General features: G+C 39.1%; 2 protein-coding genes across 13 annotated transcripts in view; one reads left to right on the forward strand and one right to left on the reverse strand.

Annotated features, from left to right (window-relative positions):
• PPHLN1 (periphilin 1) overlaps positions 1 to 11,767 on the forward strand; it is a 138,875-nt gene extending 127,108 nt beyond the window's left edge. For all 8 annotated transcript variants that reach the window (XM_045801252.2, XM_045801257.2, XM_045801255.2 and 5 more), the window contains one exon: positions 9,401 to 11,767. In XM_045801252.2, coding sequence (XP_045657208.1) covers positions 9,401 to 9,595 — 195 coding nt within the window. In that variant the 3' untranslated portion in view covers positions 9,596 to 11,767. The remainder of the gene's footprint in view (positions 1 to 9,400) is intronic.
• A 7,988-nt stretch (positions 11,768 to 19,755) lies between these two features.
• PRICKLE1 (prickle planar cell polarity protein 1) overlaps positions 19,756 to 24,621 on the reverse strand; it is a 105,445-nt gene continuing 100,579 nt past the window's right edge. For all 5 annotated transcript variants that reach the window (XM_045801247.2, XM_087855779.1, XM_045801248.2 and 2 more), the window contains exons 7-8: positions 23,491 to 24,354; positions 19,756 to 21,595 (exon numbers count right to left, since the gene is read on the reverse strand). In XM_045801247.2, coding sequence (XP_045657203.2) covers positions 20,736 to 21,595; positions 23,491 to 24,354 — 1,724 coding nt within the window. In that variant the 3' untranslated portion in view covers positions 19,756 to 20,735. The remainder of the gene's footprint in view (positions 21,596 to 23,490; positions 24,355 to 24,621) is intronic.

Consider the following 24,621-nt stretch of genomic DNA (forward strand, 5'->3'; position numbering starts at 1 on the left):
TCAAGGAACTCCCATGGTCTCAGCTGGCATCAGTGCTAAAGATGTTAAGAATTCTCTTTCTGCCACCCTTTGTACTTCCTTCCCAGTCTTCCTCCCTCCCCCCTCCCTCCTTTCCTCCTCTGTTTTTTTTCTTCCGAAGTCCAGACTCAGTAATCTGCTTCCTGTTGACAGGTTCCTCAGTTACGTACTAGGTACTGAACTTATCTCCCATTCCCAATATCCTCCGTCTTGAAATAAATAAAAATAAAAAACTTCCCACCCACCATTCTTCACATTATTACATCTGTATTGCTTTTTTTTTTTTTTTTAAAGATTTTATTTATTTGAGAGAGAGTGAGAGAGAAAGAGAGCGTGAGCAGAGGGAAGAGGCAGGGGGAGAGGGAAAAGCAGGCAGGGAGCCTGATTCCGGCTCGATCCCAGGGTCCCAGGATTATGACCCAAATCGAAGGTAGACACTTAACCGACTGACCCACCCAGGCACCCCTATATTGCTTCTTAATTACTTGTAAAGCCTCTCATCTCATCTTTCTTTAACACATCATGTGACATTCATTGTCCTGATCCTCAGGAGCCCTTAATGTTGATTCTCTGCCATTTTCTCTCCTTGATACATCCAAAGGATCCAATTCCTCCTTGTAGGTCTTTCCCTATTTGCTAATTGGTGATTTATAGGTTGAGGTCTAAACTCCTTGGAAAAAAAAAAAAAGCTCTTCACCCTACTTTGAGAGTGAATACACTCTACGTTCTAGCTATGCCAAGCCAAAATGTAGTTTCCTTTTCTTCTAACTTATTTTGCTAGAGTGAACTTACGTTTAAAGAATTGGTTCAGTACCATTTTCTAATACTCCTCTTTTCATCATCTGCATCACTATATCTAACATAAATTAAATGCTTCCCATATAGTAGGCACTATTCTAATTGCTTTTTATTATTTCATTTAATCATTATAATAGCACAAGTCAGGTCTATAGGTCCTGAAACTGAGGCAGAGAAGGTAATTTTTCCACCCTGTTTTTCATTTGTGACTTAAATTTTTTTAATAGAATTTATTTATTATAGCAGTTTTAGGTTTATAGAAAAATTTTAAGAAAGTTCCCATATATCCCCTTTCTCCATTGAGTTTCCCCTCTCATTAGCATTTTTGCATTGCTGTGATACATTTGTTAGGATTGATGAGCCAGTATTGATACATTATTATTAACTACAGTCCATAGTTTATTTTAGGGATTGCTCTGTCTGTCATATAGTTCTGTGAACTTTCACAAATGAAAAATGTATGATGTGATATATCACGCAATATCATACAGAATCGTTTTACCACCCTAAAGGTGCCCTGTACACCTATATATCCTTCCCCCACTGTCAACCACTGGTCTTTTTACTGTGCCTATAGTTTTGCCGGTTTTCAGATGTCATATAGCAGGAATCAAGCATTGCGTAGCCTTTTCAGACTGACTTCTTTCACTTAGCAATAACCATTTAAGGTTCTTTCTGTGGCTTTGATAGCTCATTTCTTTTTATCACCAAAAATTATTCTAGTGTATGGGTGTCCCACAGTTTATCCATTCATCTACTGAAGGACATCTTGCATGCTTCCAATTTGGGATAATTATGCATAAAGCTGCTGTAAACATTAGTGTGTAGTTTTTGCATCAACGCAGTTTTCAACTCATTGGGGTAAATACCTAGGAGCACCATTGCTTTGTCATATGCTTAGACTCTATATGTTTAGCTTTGTAAGAAACCACTAAACTGTCTACCAAAGTGGCCAGTATCATTTTGCATTCCTGCCAGCAATGAATGAGAGTTGTTGCTTCACATTCTTGCCAGAAATTGGGGTTGTCAGTGTTTTGGATTTTAACCATTTTGGTAAATGTGTACGGATATCTCATCACATTGTTTTGATTTTCGATATCCTAAAGACGTATGATATTGAAATCTTTTCATGTGCCTATTTGCCATCCAGATGTCTTTTTTGGTGAGGTATCTGTTCAAATTTTTTGCCCGTTTTAAAAAAATTTTTTTTAAATTAACATATAATGTATTATTTGTTTCAGGGGTTGAGGTCTGTGATTTATCAGTCTTACATAATACCCAGTGCTCTTTACAAAATATACCCTGCCCAATGTCCATCACCTAGTTACTCCGTCCCCCCACCCCTCTTCCCTCCAGCAACCCTCAGTTTGTTTCCTGAGATTCTCTTATGGTTTGTCTCCCTCTCTGGTTTCTTCTTGTTTCATTTTTTCCTCTCTTCTCCTATGATCCTCTGCCTTGTTTCTTAAATTCCACATATCGGTGAGATCATATGATAATTGTCATTCTTTGATTGACTTATTTTGCTTAGCATAATACCCTCTAGTTCCATCCATGTCTCTGCATATGGCAATATTTCATTTTTTGATGGCTGTGTAATATCCCATTGTTTAGATATACTACATCTTCTTTATCCATTCATCTGCCAGTGGACATCTGGGCTCTTTCTGTAGTTTGGCTATTGTGGACATCGCTGCTGTAATCATTGGGGTGCAGATGTCCCTTTGGATCAATACATTTGTATCTTGGGGGTAAATACCCAATAGTGCAATTGCTGGGTCATACGGTAGCTCTATTTTCAACGTTTTGAGGAACCTCCATACTGTTTTCCAGAGTGGCTGCACCAGCTTACATTCCCACCAACTGTGTAGGAGGGCTCCCCTTTTTCCATATCCTCGCCAACATCTGTTATTTCCTGACTTGTTAATTTTAGGCATTCTGACTGGTGTGAGGTGATACCTCATTGTGGTTTTGATTTGTATTTCCCTGATGCTGAGTGATGTTGAGCATTTTTTCATGTGTCTGTTGACCATTTGGATGACTTCTTTGGAGAAATGTCTGTTCATGTCTTCTGCTCGTCTCTTGGTTGGATTTTTTGTTCTTTAGGTGTTGAGTTTGATAAGTTTTTTATAGATTTTGGATACTAGCCATTTCTCTGATACGTCATTTGCAAATACCTTCTTGCATTCTGTCGGTTGTCTTTTGGTTTGTTGACTGTTTCCTTTGCTGTGCAAAAGCTTTTTGTCTTGATGAAGTCCCAGTAGTTCATTTTTGCCTTTGTTTCCCTTGCCTTTTGAGACTTGTCTAGCAAGAAGTTGCTGTGGCTGAGGTCGAAGATGTTGCTGCTGTTCCTCAAGGATTTTGATGGATTCCTGTCTCACATTTAGGTCTTTCATACATTTGAGTCTATTTTTGTGTATGGTGTAAGGAAATGGTCCAGTTTCATTCTGCATGTGGCTCCAGTTTTCCCTACACCATTTGTTGAAGAGACAGTCTTTTTTCCATTGGATATTCTTTCCTGCTTTGTCAAAGATTAGTTGACCATAGAGTTGAGGGTCCTTTTCTGAGTTCTCTGTTCTGTTCCATTTTTTGCCCATTTTTAAATCAAGTTGTTTTCTTATTTTTGAGTTTTAAGAGTTCTTTGTATATTCTGGATAACAGTACTTTGTTGGATATATGTTTTACAAAGATTTTTTTTCTCAGTCTATAGTTTGTTCATCCTCTTAATAGTGTCTTTCATAGAGCAGAAGCTTTTAATTTTAATGAAAAACAACCAATTTTTTTTCCCCTGAAACACTTTGGTGGTGTAATCTAGATTTTTTTTCCTTCTGTTATCTTCTAGAAGTATTATAGCTTTGCATTTTACATTTAGCTCTGTGATCCATTTTGTGTTAATTTTTGTAGACGGTATAAGATTTGTATCTAGATTATCCAGTTGTTCTAGCACTATTTATTGAAGACTGTCCCTTCTCCATTGAATTACCTTTGCTCCTTTGTTAGAACAGTTGATGATATCTGTATGAGTTTATTTTAGACTCTCTATTCTGTACCATTGATCTGTTTGTCTTCTTTTGACAATCCCTTACAGTTTTGATTACTGTGACTTTATAGTAAGGCTGGGAGTCTTCTTGATCACCGTGGCTTTATAGTAAGTCCAGCAGTGTCAGTCTTCTAACTTTGTTGTTTTTTATCATAATTGTGTTAACTATTCTCTTGGTCTTTTGCTTTTCCATATCAGCTTTAGAGTCTGTTTGTCAATATCCTCAAAATTATTTGTTGGGATTGTATTGAATTTGATAGATCAGTCTGGACAGAACTGATACCGTAACAGTATTGAGTCTCCCAATCTGTGAACATAGAATGTGTTTATGTCTTTTTTGGTTTATTTGCTTAGTGTTTCGTAGTTTTCCTCATATAGATCTTGCACGTATTTTGTTAGATTTATGCTGTCTGTGTGTGTGTGTGTGTGTGTGTGTGCGCGCGTGTGCACGCACACGCGCTGTATTTTTAATTTCAAATTTTAGTAGTTCATTGCTGGTAAAAAGGAAAGCAGTTGACTTTTGTATATAAACCTTGAATCTTGTAACCTTGCTATAATTACACAATAGTTCCAGTAGGTTTTTCATCAGTTTTGGAACATTCCACAGAATCATGTCAACTGTGAACACAGTTTTATGTCTTCTTTCTAATTGGTATACGTTTCATTTTCTTTTCTTGTCTTACTGTATTAACTAGGATTTCTAGTACAGTGTTGAAAAGGAATGGTAAAAGGGGACATCCTTGTCTTGTTCCTTATCCTAGGAAGAAAACATTTACTTTTTCACCATATAATGTTAGCTTTAGGGTTTTTGTAGATTTTCTTTATTAAGTTGGGGAAGTTCCCCTTTTTTCTCAGTTTTAAACAGTTTTTGTCATGAATCAATTTGTCATGGATTTTGTCAGATGGTTTTTCTGCATCTATTCTTATGAGACTGTGATTTTTCTTTTCTAGCTTATTGATGTGCTGGATTGCATTCATTGATTTTCAGATGTTGAACAAGCCTTGTATTCCTAGGATAAATCCCATTTGGTTGTGGTGCATAATTCTTTCTATACGTTCTTGGATTTGCTAATATTGTGTTGAAGATTTTTTTCCCCTCTGTGTTCAGGAAAGAGATTGGTCTATAATTTTCCTTTGTAGTAATGTCTTTGGTTTTGATAATAAGGTTATGCTGGCCTCAAAGAGATTGTAGAGAATTGGTATCATTTTTTTCCTCTAGTGTTGAGTAGAATTCACCATTGAAACCATCTGGGCCTTAGTGCTTTCTGTTTTGGAAGGTTAATTGTTGATTCAATTTTAAAAAAAAAAAATTTTTATTTGACAGAGGGAATGCGCACACAAACACGGGGAGCAGCAGGCAGAGGGAGAGGGAGAAGCAGGCTCCCTGCTGAGCAAGGAGCCCGAGGTGGGGCTCGATCCCAGGACCCTGGAATCATGGCCTGAGCTGAAGGCAGACACTTAACCAACTGAGCCACCTTGATTCAATTCTTTTCATAGATGTAGGCCTATTCGAACTATCTATTTCTCCTTGTTTGGGTTTTAGTAGACTGTGTCTTTCAAGAAATTGGTCCATTTCTTCTGAGTTATCAAATTAGTGGGCATAGGGTTATTCACGATATTCCTTGATAATCCTTTTAATGTCCATGAGATCAGTAGTGATAACCCGTTTCAATTTTGATATTAATAACGTTTGTCTTCTTTTTTTCTTGGTTAGCCTGGCTAGAGATTTATCAATTTGATGTTTTCAAAGAACCAGCTTTTGGTTTCATTCATTTTCTGTTTTACTGTTTTCACTTTCACTAATTTCTGTTAGAGCAGAAATCAGAATTTTTATTTTTTTCTCTCTTTGGATTTAATTTGCTCTTCTTTTTCTGGTTTCCTAGCTTAGATTATTAATTTTATATCTTTCATCTTTTCTAACATGTATTTAATGCTATAAATTTTTTTTTTCTTTTTTTTAAAGACTTTATTTGAGAGAAAGAGAACTTGAGCAAGGGGAGGGGCAGAGGGAGAAGCCAACTCCCTGCTGAGCAGGGAGCCTGACTCAGGGTTCCATCCCAGGACCTTGGAATCATGACCTGAGCTGAAGGCAGATGCTTAACCTACTGAGCTACCCAGGCACCCCTCGATCTCTGTTAATGTGGTAACATTTCCTCTCTTTTTCTCATTCTCCTTCATTCCTTTTTAAAGGACTCTAGTGATTACATTTTGCCCAGCTGGATAATTCATGATAATCTCCCTGTCAAAAATTGGTAACATAATCATCTGTAAAATTCCTTACACCATGTAAGGGAACACATTTATAGGTTCCAGGGATTAGTCATGGACATCTTGGGGGCAGGGGTGTGAAGGGCATTATTCTACTACCAGGATAGTAGAGTCAGGATTTGAACGCTGTAAGCCTGCTTTTGGAACCACTTCTCCGCTCTTTCTGGCTTCCCTACTACCATCTAAGTGTCTTCTTTATACTGTATTTTAATTGTCTTTGTTTACCTTTCCAACTAAGATGTGACCCTCCTGAAACAGGACATAGAGCATTTGAACAAAATGAGTTCAGATAAAGGGAATTATATGAAGTGATCAGGTATCAACAACAGAGAAAATAACTCATTTGAAATTCCAGCCTTTTAAGGCTATATGCACATCTGACTTTTACAGTTTAATATTTAATATAGTTAATTTATTTAATAGAAATTAAATATTAAAATAAGTATATGTATGTAGATCTAAATTGAAGTAGCCTGCTGTAGCTAGTGGCTACTGTATTAGATAGCACAGCTCTGTAATCTCTGCCATTCCACAGAATGCTCTTAGAGAACTTTAATGCAAATGCTAAAGATGGTTTGAAATGGAGTGAAAATTCTTCTAACAACTTACGTTGCCTTAATTTTTCGTTTCTCTTTTTGTGGGCACAGAGATAAGGACTAAATGATACACATTTTAGAGGAGTTTTATGTCATTACGAGCAATTTTAGATAGAACAACTTGCTAGACACTCTTCCAGTTACTGAAGAACATAATTAATAGTAAAAAGCCTTTATAGTTTTATTTTGTCATATTCCTTTACTCCTAGAAATACTTCATGAGAATTTATTATCACAGGCTACTCTAATAAAGTATTGTGTGAAACCATATTTGAGTAGTGTTTTCATTACCCTGCACATTTAACTACATTTCTGTGCAGTTTATGTAAACCCCACCCAAAGTTTAACCTGCTTCCCATTTTGATGAGGTTCAATCAGGGGAAAAAGCAACAACAAAAAAAATCTTCCTGTGTGGCCTGTAGATATCAGATCTGAAGATTATTAATGCATTTCCAGCCAGGGACCATAAGCAAACAAGTTCTCCTACAGATAACTACACCCTTCCTGTTTGGGATTGAGTTTACTGTGGAACAGATTTCGGAAATAGGTTTCTGACAGTTGTGAATTTTATTTATAAAATGTTGGAGGGTGAGGTTCTTCCTTTAACAAAAACCTAATTATTTCCTGTCTAATGCCCAGGCAGTATATTTTAAACAGTCTTTTAGAAAATTTGCCCCTTCATAGAGAATTATGTTGCTGTGGGCAGTTCTGGTTATTCTTGTCAATTAATGTACAAGAATTTGCGTGTTATAATAAATAATTGAAAAAGGACTTAACAATTAAAAAATAAAACACAATCCTCAAATGCTTGTATTATCTTGTCTCCAGAGTGACAGTAGTTTACAGTTTAAATAAATGAACACATTTTAATGTGTTTTTACCTTTGATATGCAAATCTGTAGCACATTTATGTTCAGTAAATATGCTAAACGAAGAGTTTCAGTTTAGGTAAAACAGATTCACATTAAAGAATTTGCAGGTTAATTCACAGTGTAACATTATCCTCATCTACTACATCTGTTAAAAAGAAGCCTATAAAATTTAGGCCACCCACAAAGTGGTCTGCTGAGGCCTGTGGTTGGTGTTAGAATGCTGTTATTATGTGGGCTGACTGGTTTGGTAAGGAATTTACCTCCACTAGGACTGAAACATCATGGTTCTGACTTTCCCCCATGGGGACTGCATTGGCTTGACTTAGCTACTACGTGGTTTTTAGACCAGTCAGTGTGCTCTGTTGCCTTGTCATCATATGTAATATGTGAGTGGTGTACTGTTTTCTAAGTTAATTAGAATAGTAATATCAGTTCTGTACCACGTAAACCTTAGGATAAACTAGAATAAATAGTTGGTTTAGATAGCTGAGAATTAAACTTAATGGTTATTATGATTAAATCTCATCACACACAAACATGTGGGAACAGGGGTTGAGATAGGAGAAAGCAGCTAAGGTTTTACATATTTCAATTTCTGTATTCATTGAAGAACTTATTCTGTTAATTTCCTTGGGGCTTGTGGAATGGTTTTTAAGAGCAAGGAAATGAATTTAGTACAATTTAGCAACCTAGTACTGTGAGTCAAAATTAAATATTATTCTTGAAATAGCTATTGTTAAGGTACAAAATATTGCAGACATTTAAAAAATAACAGCAGCAACTACCACAACAACTAGCCGTGATCACTGGAGGAATAAAACCTTATAAGCCAAGCAGTGTCTCAAATCACTTCTTTCTCAAGTTTTTCAAAATGAATAAATCCTTTTTCAGAGAATAAACATGTTATATTAATTGTTTGTGTTAAATTTAGAAAAATTAAAATTCATGTAACAGTTCTTTTAAATCAGATAATTTACATTTCACTTTCATGAATACTTAACTGTAATTTTTCTTTAAATACATGACTTACAGAGTATGAAAAATAGCATAGAAATCTAAACTGCATTTTGTGACTACAAATCAAGGAAATGATATTTAGTGGAGAGAAAACCGAGCAATTTTTGGACAGGGAATAATATCTAATTGCAACTGATAAAGATTATATATACATATTGAAGTAAAATAAATATGTATACACAGGTATACATGTGTGTATATGTGTGTGTTTATACATATATGTGTATACACATACATGAATGTGTGTACATAACATTGGTTTGATCTTAACTCTGCCTTGGTGACTTTAATTGTAGTTAAATATTTATAACTTAACGTTTTTTCAAATAGATACTTTTAGTCTTTTGTTGTATACTGAGAATTTTGAATTTGTCATCTGGTCATGATTCAAACAAAGAATCTGAAGTTAGGGGCTCAGAAACTTTTTTCTTCCAAACAAACAAATGAATAAAGCCATGATCGTGCCTCACCTAGCAAGCCTTTGTTCTAGTGCTTCTCTAGACTGATGTCCTTTTAGTAGACTGCCAAATGCTGACAAATGCCATGCCTAACTTCTGTTGTCAGTGATGTGGTATATCAGTGTTTTTCTACTCATTCACATTGTCAACAAATCTCAGAAATAGAGGCTTAAATAGCATTTGACGGTAGTGACTACTTAAGGGTGAGGGAGGTTCAATTGTATTATTGTACCTCCCTTTTAGACTTCAGCATCATCATTTTGCTAACTGAATCAGCTCAGTGTTTGGCTGATTATTTTTACTCTTAGCTGACCACAATGTATTTCACCTTTCCAGGTTTACCGACAAGACTGTGAAACTTTCGGGATGGTTGTGAAAATGCTGATCGAAAAAGATCCTTCATTAGAAAAGTCTATACAGTTTGCCTTGAGACAGAATTTACATGAAATAGGTGAGCGGTGTGTTGAAGAACTCAAGCATTTCATTGCAGAGTATGACACCTCTAGTCAAGATTTTGGAGAGCCTTTTTAGAAAATTACTTGCTCAGGCAACAAAAATGTTTCTAGGGTTTTGGTTTTTTTTCTTTTCCTGGATTGTATAAATCCTTAATATATGGAATTTTTGTGATGAAGAGAAATACTTTATGATAGTCGACCACATTTTCAGTGTCAAGTATACATCTAAAATAGTCTAAGATATTTTAATTAGAATTTTTACAATCTACATGTAGAGTCTCCTAATCCATACTTATCTTTTTCCCCCCTAAAATGATGGGTCAGTTAATTTTTCAAGCTTTGAAAAAGCAGTCCTAGAGAAGAGCTTATGTTCTGTTGTCTTCTGTAGTATGCGATCATTTGTTTTGGTCACACTAGTGTAATTTATTAGGTTAGAGATCATTCCACTTAAAACATTTATAGTCTTTTTGCATTTCATAGTCAGTGATACCATGTGAAAATGTTAGAATTTTGAGTTGTGATTTTATTGACTTGTTGCTTGCTTATTTTAGGCTTTGTAACTTTTAATATGTTCAAGTATACTGTCCAAATAAACTGAATACTTTAGTGTCTTACAGAATATTTGCTTTGAGATTCTCATTGTGATAAAATAGAGCACTTAAATCTCAAAAAGACCTCATAATAAAATCCTATTTTCTGAGTAAATGAACTCAATGTTCTCTATTAAAATAATCCTGAAACTCCTGACCATTCTCACAGATATGTGAGTCTTAAACAATATCATATATAAGAGTAAGAGAAGTGGCAATTTGAAATGAAAGATGAGAGCTCTTTTCAAGTTGAGATTTCTTTAGAAACTCCTCATTGAAAGAGAAAAGTTCAGAATATGAGGGAGTAGTGGAGTTTCATTTTTTCCCAGGCCCATATTTTTCATTGGAGAAAGAAGGTCATTGATAGTATATCCATAATCAAACCAGTTACAGGTTATGCCTTTGTTAATCTCTGTTTGTAGTCTTAACAAGATCTTTGTTCTGATGCCCTTTTTAGGGGTCCTCAAAAGTGTTCTTTAAAGAAACAAAGCAGAATAGGCAGTAAGCCCAGCACAACTACCCCTCACCAAGCAGTCTGTGTAAACAGTTCTCCATGAGGGAGCCGTCCAAATCACGAGTTAGTTAAAAATCTAACTGGGGCCATTAGGATATTCCACTCATTTCCTGATTCCTTCCAGCTGGCCAGTGGCATTTAGCCAAAATATGTATTTCTATGGCATTAGGAAACCTTAAAAATCATGCTTATTTTTACTACCCAGTTTCATTATCCCCCCATCCTCTTTCCATTTCCATTCTCTTCTCACTCTCAGTTCTAGTGGTATCTTTAGTGGCCTATATTGATAATATCTAAAGAGCTACCCCAGAAAAGAGAAAAATCATATTAAATAGCAGTACACTTGGTGAATCCTATATGTATTATGCCATTCCACAAATGTAAAAACTACTTGAACACAATTATTTTCTTAACTTCCCTATATGAGACCGCCTTGAACTCTTATTTTTGCCATTTCGATATTGTACATAAGCTAAAACTAAACCCCACATGTCATCTCTGGTAGTCTAATTCCCTAATTATGAACAGTGATTTTGTTACCCACTTTAGAAAGACTAAAGTACTGATATTGTTTCTTCCCCTACCCCCTTGTTTTTCTTTTCCTTAAATATTCTGATTCCAGGGTTCAATTCCTTTAGTCAAGATGTTACAAGTTTAAAAAAATAAAGTTAAGACACTACCACCAAGGCAAAGGATTTGTTCATTTTGTTGAAATTCATTAAACTGGAAATTCATTCAACTCAAGGTTTTACTTACAGAGTCATTTAAATGTAGGTTCAACCAATAATTTCTTCTTCTCCCCTTCCCGCCAATTACATTCAACACTTAAAGCTGTTTAGAGCTTGCCATCAGCATTATTCTGGTAGGCTTGTCAGTGTTAAATCTGTTTGTTTTTGACAGCTTTTTAAAGACCAATTTTAGGATGGTTGAATTCAGATGTGTACCAGAGTGTGTATTTTGCAAAGTGATCTTGATTAAAGAAATTTGTTTGTAAATTATCCGTTGTTTTTGAGTATGCCCAATTGATACGATAAATTTTTCATTGTCTGACCATAAAGCCTTGATGATCAACAGGGGGTAAGCACTATTGTGAAGCTTTTTGTGAATTTTAAAAGTGCAAAATAAAGCAACTAGGTTTAAATAATTGGATTGTCTTTTTTTCTCTTTAACAGGCTTAAAGTATTTTCATGAAATGTAGATTTTTTTATTACTCGCTACTGCAGGATTACTCAATGTTCAGTTCTACTCAGCAGCAGGATGGAAGAACTGAGAAACCATTAACTTTGGTGACTTAAGGTGTCTTGATATCTGAGCAGGCAATTAAACAAGATAAGATTGAGCACACAGAAGTGCTCAATAATTGTGTAATTATGAATCTAAGTTTGGAACGTTGTAGGTACTTGTATTTGTTGACACTTCACAAAAGAAGTGACATTTGACCCCTAGGTCTTGGAGGACTAGGACTTACTTAGGCAGAGAAGGGGACGTAATAGAAGTCTAGGAAGAGGGGAATGGTATAGGGAAAGATACAGGCCTGTGTGACTTAAGCTGTTTGGGAAAGATAATGGGCAACAAATGTAGGAAATGATAGGATGACAGCAGAATGAATGATTCTGAATGCTTGTAGCCTTATTCTTTCTCTCCTACTTAAGAATAGCATTTGAAAATACTACCTTTGAAAATATTACCTTTGTATTTATTTTTGCCAAATATATTGATTTCTCACAACCCCTCCGCCACTTACCAACTCTGAGCCGGTTTATAGACCCAGAGCCTCTTGAAGAAAGGGAAAACCAGCTCCCCTTCAGAAAGGACTCTGCATGCACTGCCCAAATATACACTGGCTTCAGCTTCATTTCAGAGTTTCCTGCAAGGGATCCTAAACTCCAAAGAAGGCTGTAACAGTTCTTTGGTGACAACTCTGGAGACAGTGATCATCCCTGAAGTATTCATGGTGTACAGTATTCAGTATTGAGGGCAGCCGGCCACCCCGGTGACTTTACAACTATAACACTGCTCAGACTGGCACCTAGAGCTCCTGTGAATAATGGCCACACTTTGCTGGCCAGACCAAGTTTTGTGGGTTATACACAATACATTTACCATCTCCTTCGTGCCTGTTCTCTTGAGAGCACTGATGTTACTCAATTCTGTGAAAAAGAAAAGAGAAAAGGTGGAGGAGGAAGGAATGACTAGTAACTGAGGCAGTTAGCAGAATCTTTTCTCCCCCTTTTCATGGTAATGGAGTTGAAATAGAGTCACATGACTCCCTAATTAGGACTACATTTTCTATGTCCCCCTTTGCAGTTATGTGTGACCAAGTGGCTAAGTCGATTCCTATGGAGTTTGAGTGGAAGTACTTCTACTTCTGGGCTGGGACCCTTAGGACAGTGGATATTCCTTTGTGCTTTTATCCCTTCCCCAAAGTAGTAGCCATAGCTACCCAGCCTTGATTTGTTGCAGAGCCACCAGATGGAAGGAACTTGGATCCCTGCATGACCACATGGAGTACTGAACTGTTAAGTGACAGAGGAATAAATGTCCTCATTGTGTAAGCCACATTATTGGTTTTTTCTTAGCTCCCCTTTTGTTCAAATTAGTGTAAATGATATTTGAGAGTTAGCTTCACTGAAGTTGGCTCTCAGTAGGCTGTACGAGTCCTGCCTTTCCATTGTAATAATTGATCTCGGGGTAATGGGGACTCTTTATAGAAAGGGCTTTGCCAGTCCACTGAGTTAATTCCAAGTTGTGTGTAAAATCTCACTTGATGACAGGTGTCGTTAAAGTCTGATGCACGTTTGTACAGCAGTAGAGGCAGCCTGATGATACAGCACATCGTTTTTTGAGCTCTGCTCCCAAAGATGAATAGTGTTTCTAATGTTAGACCATTATCACTAAAATCGTATAGGGTTTTAAAGTTTTTCATTGTGTATATGTGAGTGAAAAGGTAGAAGTTTTATGAACATTTGAAAACATGTAAGATTTCTGTCTTAACCACAACATACACAGACATTTGCCGCAAGGGGACATCTGAGGTACGTGTCCACTACTTAGGCTACCCATGTGCTAGCACATTTTTCCTGGTTGGAATACAAAGAAGACGGGGAGGGGCAGAACTGCCCTGGCTTACTGACCATACAACCCGCAGGTCTGCACCATCAGGAAAGTTCCTCTTGGCCCAGGGCCAAGTTCCTGGGGGCACCTACTGGTACCCCCCATTCTTGGTAGAGAGGTGGAGACCCTACTGTTGTTGGGGACAGTGAGCATTCACTGAGTGGGTAAGTCAGGGCAAGCTACCTGGGGAAAAGGAGAGGATCCAATGACCAGAAAGTGTGTGGCCCCATCATCCTCCATGTGGGAAGACTCCCATCCTTTGTGATCAAATCCCTGAGAAAGATATACTGGCCAGATGTCTGCAACACCTTCAAGTGGGCCCAGCACCAGCCAGCTGGGTTCCTCTCTGGCACCAGATCCCAGGTGCCCTTCTCTGCCAGCACCCTATGCTTGCCTGGTGGGGAAGTCTTCTGAGGCCAGAATAGGGTCAGCCTCCAGTAGATGGGAAAGTATGTGTGTATTGTGTGTTGTGGAGAGCTGGGGGAGGGGAGAGAACATTCAGTCCAGCAGAGCTGTAGCTTATCAGGCTGAGGTATCTGTTTTGTGCTCAAGCTTTTTTTTTTTTTTTTTTAAAGATTTTGTTTTTTTTTTTTTATTTATTCGACAGAGATAGAGACAGCCAGCGAGAGAGGGAACACAAGCAGGGGGAGTGGGAGAGGAAGAAGCAGGCTCATAGCGGAGGAGCCTGATGTGGGGCTCTATCCCATAACACCGGGATCACGCCCTGAGCCGAAGGCAGACGCTTAACCGTTGTGCCACCCAGGCGCCCCTGTGCTCAAGCTTTTGATTTCTTTCCCTCTCCTTTTCTAGATAGGACTAAACATTAGTGACCTGAGGGCTCCCGCCGGCATGCCCTCCCACTACAGCCTGATGACCACAGTGGGTGGTGGTCTGTGAACACTGCAGGGCTTACTCATTTGAGAGGTGAGCCCTGTGTGAGAATCATGTTTTCTTTATCATATAGGAGCAGCCTGTCCCCGCACCCCCATCCCAAGAGTCCAAGAGGAAAGACCGAGTTTCCTCAGCATCTCCTCATCCCCTGGGATGGCTTGACCTCTGTAAGGCCTATGGCCTCCATGGCCTGCCCTTGTCATGATGTGGGAATGTTGAATGAAGGGGAGAGATCCTGCCCACACCTTGGTAAGCTGGGGTTAAGGGTACAGAACTAGCCCTGCCGTGGCAGAAATTCCTTTTCTTTTAAACTTTGTGTTCTGCTATTTCTGTAGAGTAGAAACTTAATGTATTATATTGGATGTAGGTTAAAATATATTTCAGGTTTAATTTATCAAATGACTTCATAAGATTCTGAAAAACATCATGTATTCAGTTATTTCACTACCTGAACAAGGTTAGAACCACCTTCGTAGTGTTTTTTGATTCATATTTTCACATATAATAAGCCAATGGAGATTGTATTCTCATTTTACAGTCAAGAGCAGGAGAAGTTATAACTTGCCTGAGGTCATGTAGCTGGAAGTGGCAGAGCCAGAGTTTTACCCAAATCTTTAAAGTCAGTGTTCTTAGAAGAAGTGAAAAGTTTGGTGGTCATTCAGAACGAGGTTAAAATCCTGACTCCTGCACACACTGGCTGTTTGATGTATGTGCAGATAATGTCTAATGTAATTATAACGGGTAATATAAAAATAACTCTACCAAAAGCTTTTGAGAAAATTCAAATCCTAGTTCAGATTTTTCCTGTTTTTCCTTTTATCCTCAGTTCCTACTACCTTCCATATTGGCTCCTAGGACTTCTGTTTTGGAGCTATTTTATGAAACACCTTTTGAGATTCGCCAGGGGTAGTTATGAGGCAAGTAGCATGTAGGGTTACAACCCTCATGGTTACGGTGTAGCCTGGGACTCGGCTTTTGGCTGCTGTATACCCGGACCCATGGTGGAGTTTGAGAAGAGCCATTTAGATGGAATGAACTTGGTAATTCAACTCGCCCATTCTAGGAACCAAGATTAATTAAACATAGTTAACACGTTTTCAGCTTTGCTTACAACATGTTTGGAGATTCAAGAATAAGACTGCTACCAGTAGCAGCCCTCCAAGATGTAGAAAAAAATCCTATCCTTCTGGTAATTGTAGAGAAATAACATGAGGGAGGAAAATATCTTGCCTTCAACATACTCTATGTAGTCTCCCAACTGTCTACTTGAAGACAAAGTCAAGTTGAAGCATATGCACTGGTAGGGAAATAACCATCCTCAGACGTTTTTCCCATGATTTGGTTTAACCCATACCCACTGAGAATCCAAAGCATTAATAGAAAAATAAAAAATAGACAAAAGCCCCAACGCTTTAAAAGTTCCCTACTATCGTTAGTTCCCAGCTCCCTCTTTGGAGGGATCATCCCTTCAGGAATCGTTTACCAACATACTTGTTGGTAAATGAAAGAGTCAAAGAAGGGAAAAACACTTTATGCCGAAAGACTTTTCTGACCTATAAATTCAGTTCAGTCTCCATATAATATTGAACGAAACCTTTGAGATGGTCTAGCAACTCTCATTTTATAGAAGTAGAAACTGGGTCAGAGCACTTAACTTGCTTGAGTTAATGAGAGAAGCAGGTCTCCTAACCCAGATCTCCTGAATCCTGGCATCCAGTGGGCTCGGCAGCACTCTGCAAGATCCGCTGCATGTTGATTTGTATTAGATTAGTGACCGTCTTTTCCAGTGTCAGTTGCTTGGTTCATTTATCAAGAAACACTAAGACAGGTATTACCATTTAAGAGAACTGGTTTCACGTTCTTAACGGTTGTTGGGAATCAAATGTTCGCAGAAAATGGGTTGCAAGTTACATTTAAAGTTGGCATCACAATACCTTGTGCACACAGAGCAGTAAAGAAATGTGCCATTTCCTTTGCAGAAAGAAAAGTTGAGGCTAAAATTGATCCCTAAGATAGGAATACTTGACCAACTAGCTGGTTCTGTTCAAAAAGAATCAGTCGGCTCTTGTCCTGGTGCGAAGTCTATATATACCAATGTTTTTGTTCGTATGTCCTTCCCATTTTGTGAACTTTATTCCCCCAGTGAAGTTTCATTTTGTGACTTTGGCAAAATGTGAGCTCAGAGGTGCAAAATTCAGTTGCTCCTGCCCATTTCTCCTTGGCCCGGTTCTTCTACCTGGGAACCTTCCCAGTGTGTTCGCAGAAAACCCATGTGACCATACTGGAGCATGCCTCCTGTTTTCAGATAGCTCCACAGAATGGCTAGCAAACGGAACCAGGCAATACACAATTTTCTCATTTGACTAATTAAAAGGATTTTTATCATAATTGTGTTAGCATTGAATTGATGAGGCTTAGAATTTTTTTTAATCTGTTTTTCTCCTTTGTGCATCAAAAAAGGTCACAAGTATTTCTGTCAACAGTAATTGTGTGCCTCTCCTCATCAGCTCTGAGGGATAGGGGACTCACCTTTAGGCTCCAGAATATGTAACTCATGCATTGGAGATTTGCTGACTGCAGGCTCGCTTTGCTCGAAGTGTTTCAGAAATGTTTGAATTAGTTGCTAGCATTTAAAAGTGAGAATTGGCAAAAGTTTAAATTCCTGGTTTCTAAAAATATGAAGGGAGTTCTAAGCAACACTGGTTCTCCTCTCCATGGCAGTAGTCAAGTGCCCATTAGAAGCTTGAGAAACCGAAGTATGCCCATGTGGTGGTGTTAGTACCTGTGCTAAAATCCTCTGGGTACTCATTACTTTCGGGACCCATCACCCAAGGACCAAGTGAGGCAGGGATGCATGCCATACCTGGAAAGCTGGCGGACTTGGGTGCCCAATTTTACTACTCTTTTAAAGAAGGCCCACTATTTGGATCTAAAGTAAGAGGGGGTTAGACAGCAAATGATACCTCCTTTTACTTCTGGTGCTTTTTATTTAACTCAAGAACTAGAAGGCAGAGCATAAAGTATAGCAAATGCATACACAAAATGAATCGTTTTCTTTTAATGAGGGCTGGAAGGAGTCCCCGTTGACATTTATCAGTGCCCCTTCATGGGCTGTAAGCAAAGCGTTCTCCAGTTTGCTCTGAAGTGCAGAAAATGCAAGTAGGGTTCTGCCTCACACATGTAGAGATTAGAGACGGCGTTTTAACATTGGATATTTATCTTGGGACCTGACCAGATACTTTCCACTCTTGTTAACTAAATCTATGAACACCCTTTAGTGACTATACATGCTTAATTTTCTCTTCTAATTCTTGACAGAACTGCAAGGCAGTCGTTTCCCTTCCTTTGCAGTTTGTCTTTGCTACTAAGATTTAGAAGCTTTAAAGTTTGTTAGTTATTATCATGAGTAAATACTTGCGCATTTCCTTTAGCCTTTAGCAATCTATATAACCCTTACATAAAGAAATGAAAAAATGAATAGGGAGATTGTTGCCAGAAGCTAAAGGAACTCCTCTTTTGACAATGACATGAAAACTACCGAGGACAGTGACTTCAGCTTCCACCTAGGTTTCTCCAGGCTGTGTGCTACCATTTACTATTTATGATTCATCTTTTATAAGCAGCGTCTCATCGCAGTCTTTTCTCAAAGGCTGCCCACTGGTTGCAGTATCGGTTCTGAAAAGGTCTACAAAGGTGAGATATTTGCTAATATGTTCTGTAAGACTGTGATGGGACAAGCACTCTCCTACATTGTTAATGTAAATGTTAATCAGGCCGATGACTTTTGGAGGAAAATTGGTGCTAGCCATCCAAATTTTAAATACAGAACTTCTGTCCCAGGAATGCTAGTGCTCAGAATTGAAGTGCAGATGCGCCAGTGCAGGATAAGGTGTCTATGAGGAATTCAAGTCCACCACTAAGGGACTGGTTAAGTCAGTCACGCTGTATTATACCATCATTAAAAGAATGAGGTAGACCTATTTGTGCTAACGTGGAATGTCCGCATATAAAGTAAAACAAATCTAAGCACGTATAGTTTGCTACCATTTTAAAAGAGATATTTATATAAATATGCTTTGAACATCTGAAGGACACACTAGAAATGACTGATAGTGGTTACCTCTGGGAAGGGACCTGAGGGATTGGGGATGAAGAGTGGAAAGGAGACATTCCGCTATCTTTCAAATTGTTCTGTTGTTTTGTTTTTACCATGTGCATGCATTTCCTTTTCACTGCTGATATGTTTTTCAAAATGAACCAGACTACGGTAATGATGATATAGTTGTTGAGTAAGTCGCTCTCTCACACATTGCGTGCTTCTGAAGGAGCTCTGTTTAGCCCAGCTACAAAGCCTTACCCTGTTCAGGGATGGGTGTAGGGGATGCTGGACTACTGGTTTACCTATTGAATTCATGTCCCCCTTCTCCAAGGCCTAACAGCTTTTCCCCTTTCCAGTAAATATGGACAAGTTTGCCTCAGTGTCTGAAGTCCTATTTCCCACCTTATTAGTAGGGGCAAGGGGATATGCAGGAGTCAAACGTGGCCTGTTAATGGTAGAAGAGGATATGCAGGAGTCAAACGTGGCCTGTTAATGGTAGAAGAATGGCAAAATAAATCATGCCGGAACAGAGGAGCAAAGTGGAAGTTACCTGGGTATGTTTGCAAAGATCTGTGTTCAGAAAGGTAGTTTGTTATTTATTAAGCATTTATTAAATACCTCCCTAAAGGTCCAAGATACCACTAGGACCTTAGGACTGAAACGTATGTGCAAGAATAGCACATAGCAAAATACCAGCTCATTAGTTCAACTCCAAGATAATTTTCCCTTCAAATAGAACCTCATATACTTGAAGTAGTCAGTGGCACAGCATCCTCTGAAGATTTTAAAAGAAAAACATAACCCGAAGGCCCAGTTTTCAAAATTGCTGTTCAAGGCCAACAAACTAGCTGGAAGGGAGGGGATAAAAAGAAACAGCCTCTCTTCAAATAATAAATCTACAAAATCCTCTGCCCTACACAGCAGATCCTTGTAGTCTCTTCCCAGGAAATAATCACCACTCTTTTGAAAATGGGAAAGGCACCCCCTACCATCCCCAAAGGGGAAAAAACATTCACCCAAACAACTACTTGTTTTTACCATATATTCCAGGGATATGTATGGGTTTGTTTGTTTTTACATTTATACAGTTTACATTGCTTGACCCATAAATAGCACTCGTAAGATTAATAGGGCCATAGTTTTAAAGAGTATCTACATAGCCCCACCATGCATACAGAGCCTTTTTTATATTGAAAAATCAAAAAATTTGAACTTTCCATCACTAGGCAATATAAATTTGACCATCTAAGCTTATAAACCCTGACTAAAATACAAGCAATCATTTCATCCATAAATGCTGTTTCTGGTTCCCCAACAAATCTAGCACTGCAGTGTAACAAACGTCTTGCAATTCAGGGATATAAAAATATCAGCTTTAAAATCTGAACTGTACATATGTACATTAATATTTGCACCGTTAAATTAGGGATACACTTAAGTCTATGAAATACTACATTATAAATAGCAATGTCTTTTTCAATCTGTAGCTGGACCTAATACAATGCAATGTTTACCTGGCTAATTGAAAGGGGACGAGGTGGTCTCGCACGATGGGATGCACAGTATTGGCTGGGTCAGTGTGACTACGTGCATGCCGCACAACAGGACAGACTGATCAGGACCTGGGCCAACCTGGTATAGACAACGACAAACACTATCGCTTTACAAAGGTGGCGGAAGTTCTCCATTGTCTAAAATCAACACCCCCGTCCAATCACCTCGTGACAGTTTCTTGAGTCTCTTGAGGCTTGGAGACCAAAGCCGCTACACAGAACTGTAATGCACCTGGCAGGTACAAGATGTCACATCAACCTGGCACCATCCAAGGAGGCAAACTGGAGAAATCACACCTTCCAAATGTTAATCTGACAATGTAAACAGCAGCAGGGGTCTCATTTACATGGGCAAAGCACTTTAAACTATTTTAGCAACTTTCCTATGGAAGAAAAAAGATATGATTCAAGATGGTTAATGGCAAAGTTTAAACATGATCGCCACAACTACTAGGTTAAGAAATAATACAGTTTTTGCCCTTGTGTCCCTTTTTCTTCTTGGATTTAGTTGTCCTCTGACCAAACTGAGGAGTGGGGAGTGCAGAAGTTGGGCTCGAAAGGTCGTCTGTATAGTAGGCGTATCTCTGGGGCCGGGGTTGAGGAATTGGTTGTCCAAGAAAATATCCTTCTTCTTCTGAGTCAGAGGAGGAGGAGGTGGAAGAACACCAGGAATCCTCGTCCTCCCCGTAGAGTCCCAGAAACCTAGGCACTCCCGGGTTCTGCAGTGCGTAATCGGAGGTGGCATGGGTGTACTGTCCGTACAGATCAGCATTCTGGATGTATGCCTGGATCTCCCGGGCACTTTTATTCTGTATAAATTTCTCGTAGTTATCAGGGGTGTAAAGCCGCAGTCTGTCCTTGGGAGAATATTTTCTTTCTGTAACAAGATTCAGAGCATTGTCAGAGCGGGACTTCCTACTTCTCCTGCGGCGATGGTGATGAGACCTGGATCCCCTCTCTTCAAAATGGTAGACCCGTCTTCGAGTCCTCTCACTCATTGGAGGCTGCCTGATTTCGATGTTGTCATAGTTTCCGTTGTCGATGACATCATCCGAAAACTTGACCTGCTGGGGTCTGGACTGAGACTTGGATCTTCGAAGCACTGGCAGATGGACTGGTTTCTCCTCAGGCATGATTTTTTCTGCACACAACTCTGAACTTAGACTCTTTAAGGACTCAGCACTCCTGTGCAGCATGGAAGAGTTCAAAGTCCCCATATTGCTCATTTTCTCACAATCCTCTGCCTCTAGCTCCTCAAAGTTTTGCAGGGAATACAATGAGGGTCTTGGCTTGCTTTCTCCATCCACTGAAGCCCCTAGGAGAAGAGCCAAGACAAGATGTGATCTTCTGACAATTATTACAAACAAGCTACTGAAAGGAAGCATTTCAAAGAAAATTACCCCAAATTTCAATATTTGATTAATACCCACTGGGTAAGACCAACATGAATATATACTTAATTGAGAAGGTTTGACTTTTATCAGTACACGGGACACAGCCTTCTTACAAGCCCAGCTCTTTCGGAGCCAAACAGTTATAGCACGTGTCATGAGCAACAAAAATTTTTAAGCTCTTTATAAAAGTCTCTTCATTAATTTACACAGGACACGACATGTAGAAGCTTCTGCCTCTCAATACGTTAAAGCCAGACTACTTCACTTGAACATCTCTCAAATCAGTCCCTTCCTTGGCCTCCACATTGCCACCCCACCATTATGGTCCTTTTCTACCTAGATTAGTGGTTAGCACACCACAGCGAGGGCCACCTCCATCCCACAGCCTATTTGCGGGTAAAGTCTCACTGGAACACGGCCACACCTATTCACTTACACATCGTCTACCACTGCTTTCTGCAGTGACAGAGCTGAGTGGCTGCAACAGAAACTGTGTGGTCCAACAAGTACTATCTAGCCCTGGACAAGAAGTCTGCCAACCCCGGACCTAGATCATCACATCCAGTCTTCCCCCTTCACCTAATGAACTATGCCACTTTCAGATTAATCTTGCTTTAATAAAGCTTTTCTCAAAATAGATACTGCTCTCCTTTTTTAACAAGGCCTGGGCAAGTTCAATGAATATAGCCCAGCCGACACTAAGTGACTAGGGCATGGTGCAGACTCTTGTTGGCTGGAGACTACAGAACTTCCTACTTTCTAGAGGGAGCCTGTGTCTCGGCCTGTCATTGTCAAGGAACGTTCAGCCCTAACACTTTCTGTGTACCAAGTGATGTCTGCTTTTGATACTAAATGTTAAAACACCTACCATAGGGCCTAGCAAACAGGATATGCTTAATTAAGTCCCACTCACGTTCCTCAACTCCCCTTTATCGTAGGCCTCATTTTGGTAAGTCCAACAGAAACCAGGAGGGTAGCTGTCTTCTCCCTCCTTCCCAGGATTATTTCCGGCACAGGGCAGCCACTAAAGCCTTTCCTGTATTATAGTAACATAACCTTTGTGAGAGGACTGAATGTCCTTAAGCTTGACTACACAAGTAGCCACAGCTGTTGCTAGCCATGGGCCAGTAATATCGCTGTATTCTTAATGCAAGTGTGATACTCAGGAGGGGTGGGTTCTAGGCTCAGTCTTGCCTCTAAAAATGTATGTGAAGTTAGGCATTTAGCCTCTTGATAATTCAAGTTTCTTCATTTGTAAAACGTAGTAATATCCACTCTCTTCTGCTCAGGATCATTTTGAGGATAAAATGTAGCAAACTGATATGAATATGCTTTGGAAACAAAGTGAAATTATTTTATAATCTGGGTAAAAAAAACATTTAGCTATTTTTGAGCTATCTGTTGCCACAGGGCAATTCAGGAAAATATAAGAAGATGTTAGGAGCTTATAAAGTATGCAGGCTGATTTTAATATCTTGAAATTCATATAGCACAATCCACAGAGTCCAGGATCTTTCAGACAAGATGCAGACTCCATTATCCAAATAAATCTACTTCCTCCTGTTTAAAATACAGATAATACCTATTCAAAAAGCTTATATTAAAATGTATACAGATGCATACATGTATGTACACGTTTGTTTTGTTAGTGTTAGGCATTTAATGTAATTATGTAATGTAATGTAATGTAAACGTCCTTCCCTTGGTCTGCAGTTTTAAATAATGCAGCCCCTACTGCTGAACTGTAGTTTGTCAAATAAATTTTTTAGTGGCTCTTTTTTCCAAATACCCCATAATCCCTAGATTACGTACGTACCTGTGATATTAGATAAAGCCAACGAATCCATAGAATCTCGAACACTTTGCTCTGGTTTCAAGTCTGACAAACACTCCAGGGAATCTTCATACCACTGTGTTTGATCATGGTTATATCCTGAAGCCCCATGGTCCAGATCTAACTCTTGGAGCCTTCTACTGCTTGCAGGGCCTGGGTGGCTGCCATAAGCAGAATCACCCAGTCCATCTTGTGACTGTGCCCAATACATATCAGATTGGTATTTTTTGCTTGCGAGGCTCTGGTTATTTTGCTTTAACTCGGTCTTATTTTTAACCATGTTATCAGATATCCAATGCTCACTGGCTCGAATATCTATCTCATTGGGCTGCTGCTGAAAGAGGCTTTTATCACCAAACTTGAGGAGGAGCTGCGTCATATAATCTTCATGCTCAGCCCATTCTTCAGGGTCTTCTGGGGTTTCGTGCTCCACTCTGCCTTTCCAAAATTCTTCATTGACAAAACTTGGTCCCTGCCTGGAGAGACTAAGATCATCCAACTTCCGAGAAAGGGTGTCATCAGCATTGCCTGACAGGCCAGGAAACTTGTAGTTCAGAGCAGGGGACAGGAGAAGAGACTGTCTGCACTGATCGGCTGACCGACTGCTTTTGCCCATCCGGACACTTCTTCTGGAGTCTCTGGATCGAGCAGACTGAAATGCAGAGTCAGAAGAATCAGAGGCATGGACATCTTCACCAAGGCTGCATGTTTTTGAGCAATAAATCTGGCCTTGTTTGGGAAGGAAGGGACACCCCAACAAAGAAGCTTTACACTGGGCACAAGAAAAGCAGGCTTCTGTGGCATGCCAGTGCTGCCCATCATACGTCATCTGGGCGTGGTCAACACCTGTTTAGGAAAAGGACAGAGGAGGGGATTACAGTTCGATCTTGAAATAAAGGAAGAAGAAACAGATACTACTGTTTGTATGAGGGAACTCTAAGGGTGATGGAAATGTTCTGTATCTTGAAAGGGTTGTGGGTCACACAGGTACAGTTAATTCTCATTATTTGCAAAGTCCACATTTTTGAATTTGCCTACTTGCTAAAATTTATTTGTAACCCCAAAATCAACACCTGCAGAGCTTTCAAGGACTATACAGGCACATGCAGAATG

Source organism: Ursus americanus, chromosome 25, assembly GCF_024610735.1.
Source record: "Ursus americanus isolate L20-20 chromosome 25, mUrsAme1.1.p, whole genome shotgun sequence".
In the NCBI taxonomy this organism is placed as follows: domain Eukaryota; kingdom Metazoa; phylum Chordata; class Mammalia; order Carnivora; family Ursidae; genus Ursus; species Ursus americanus.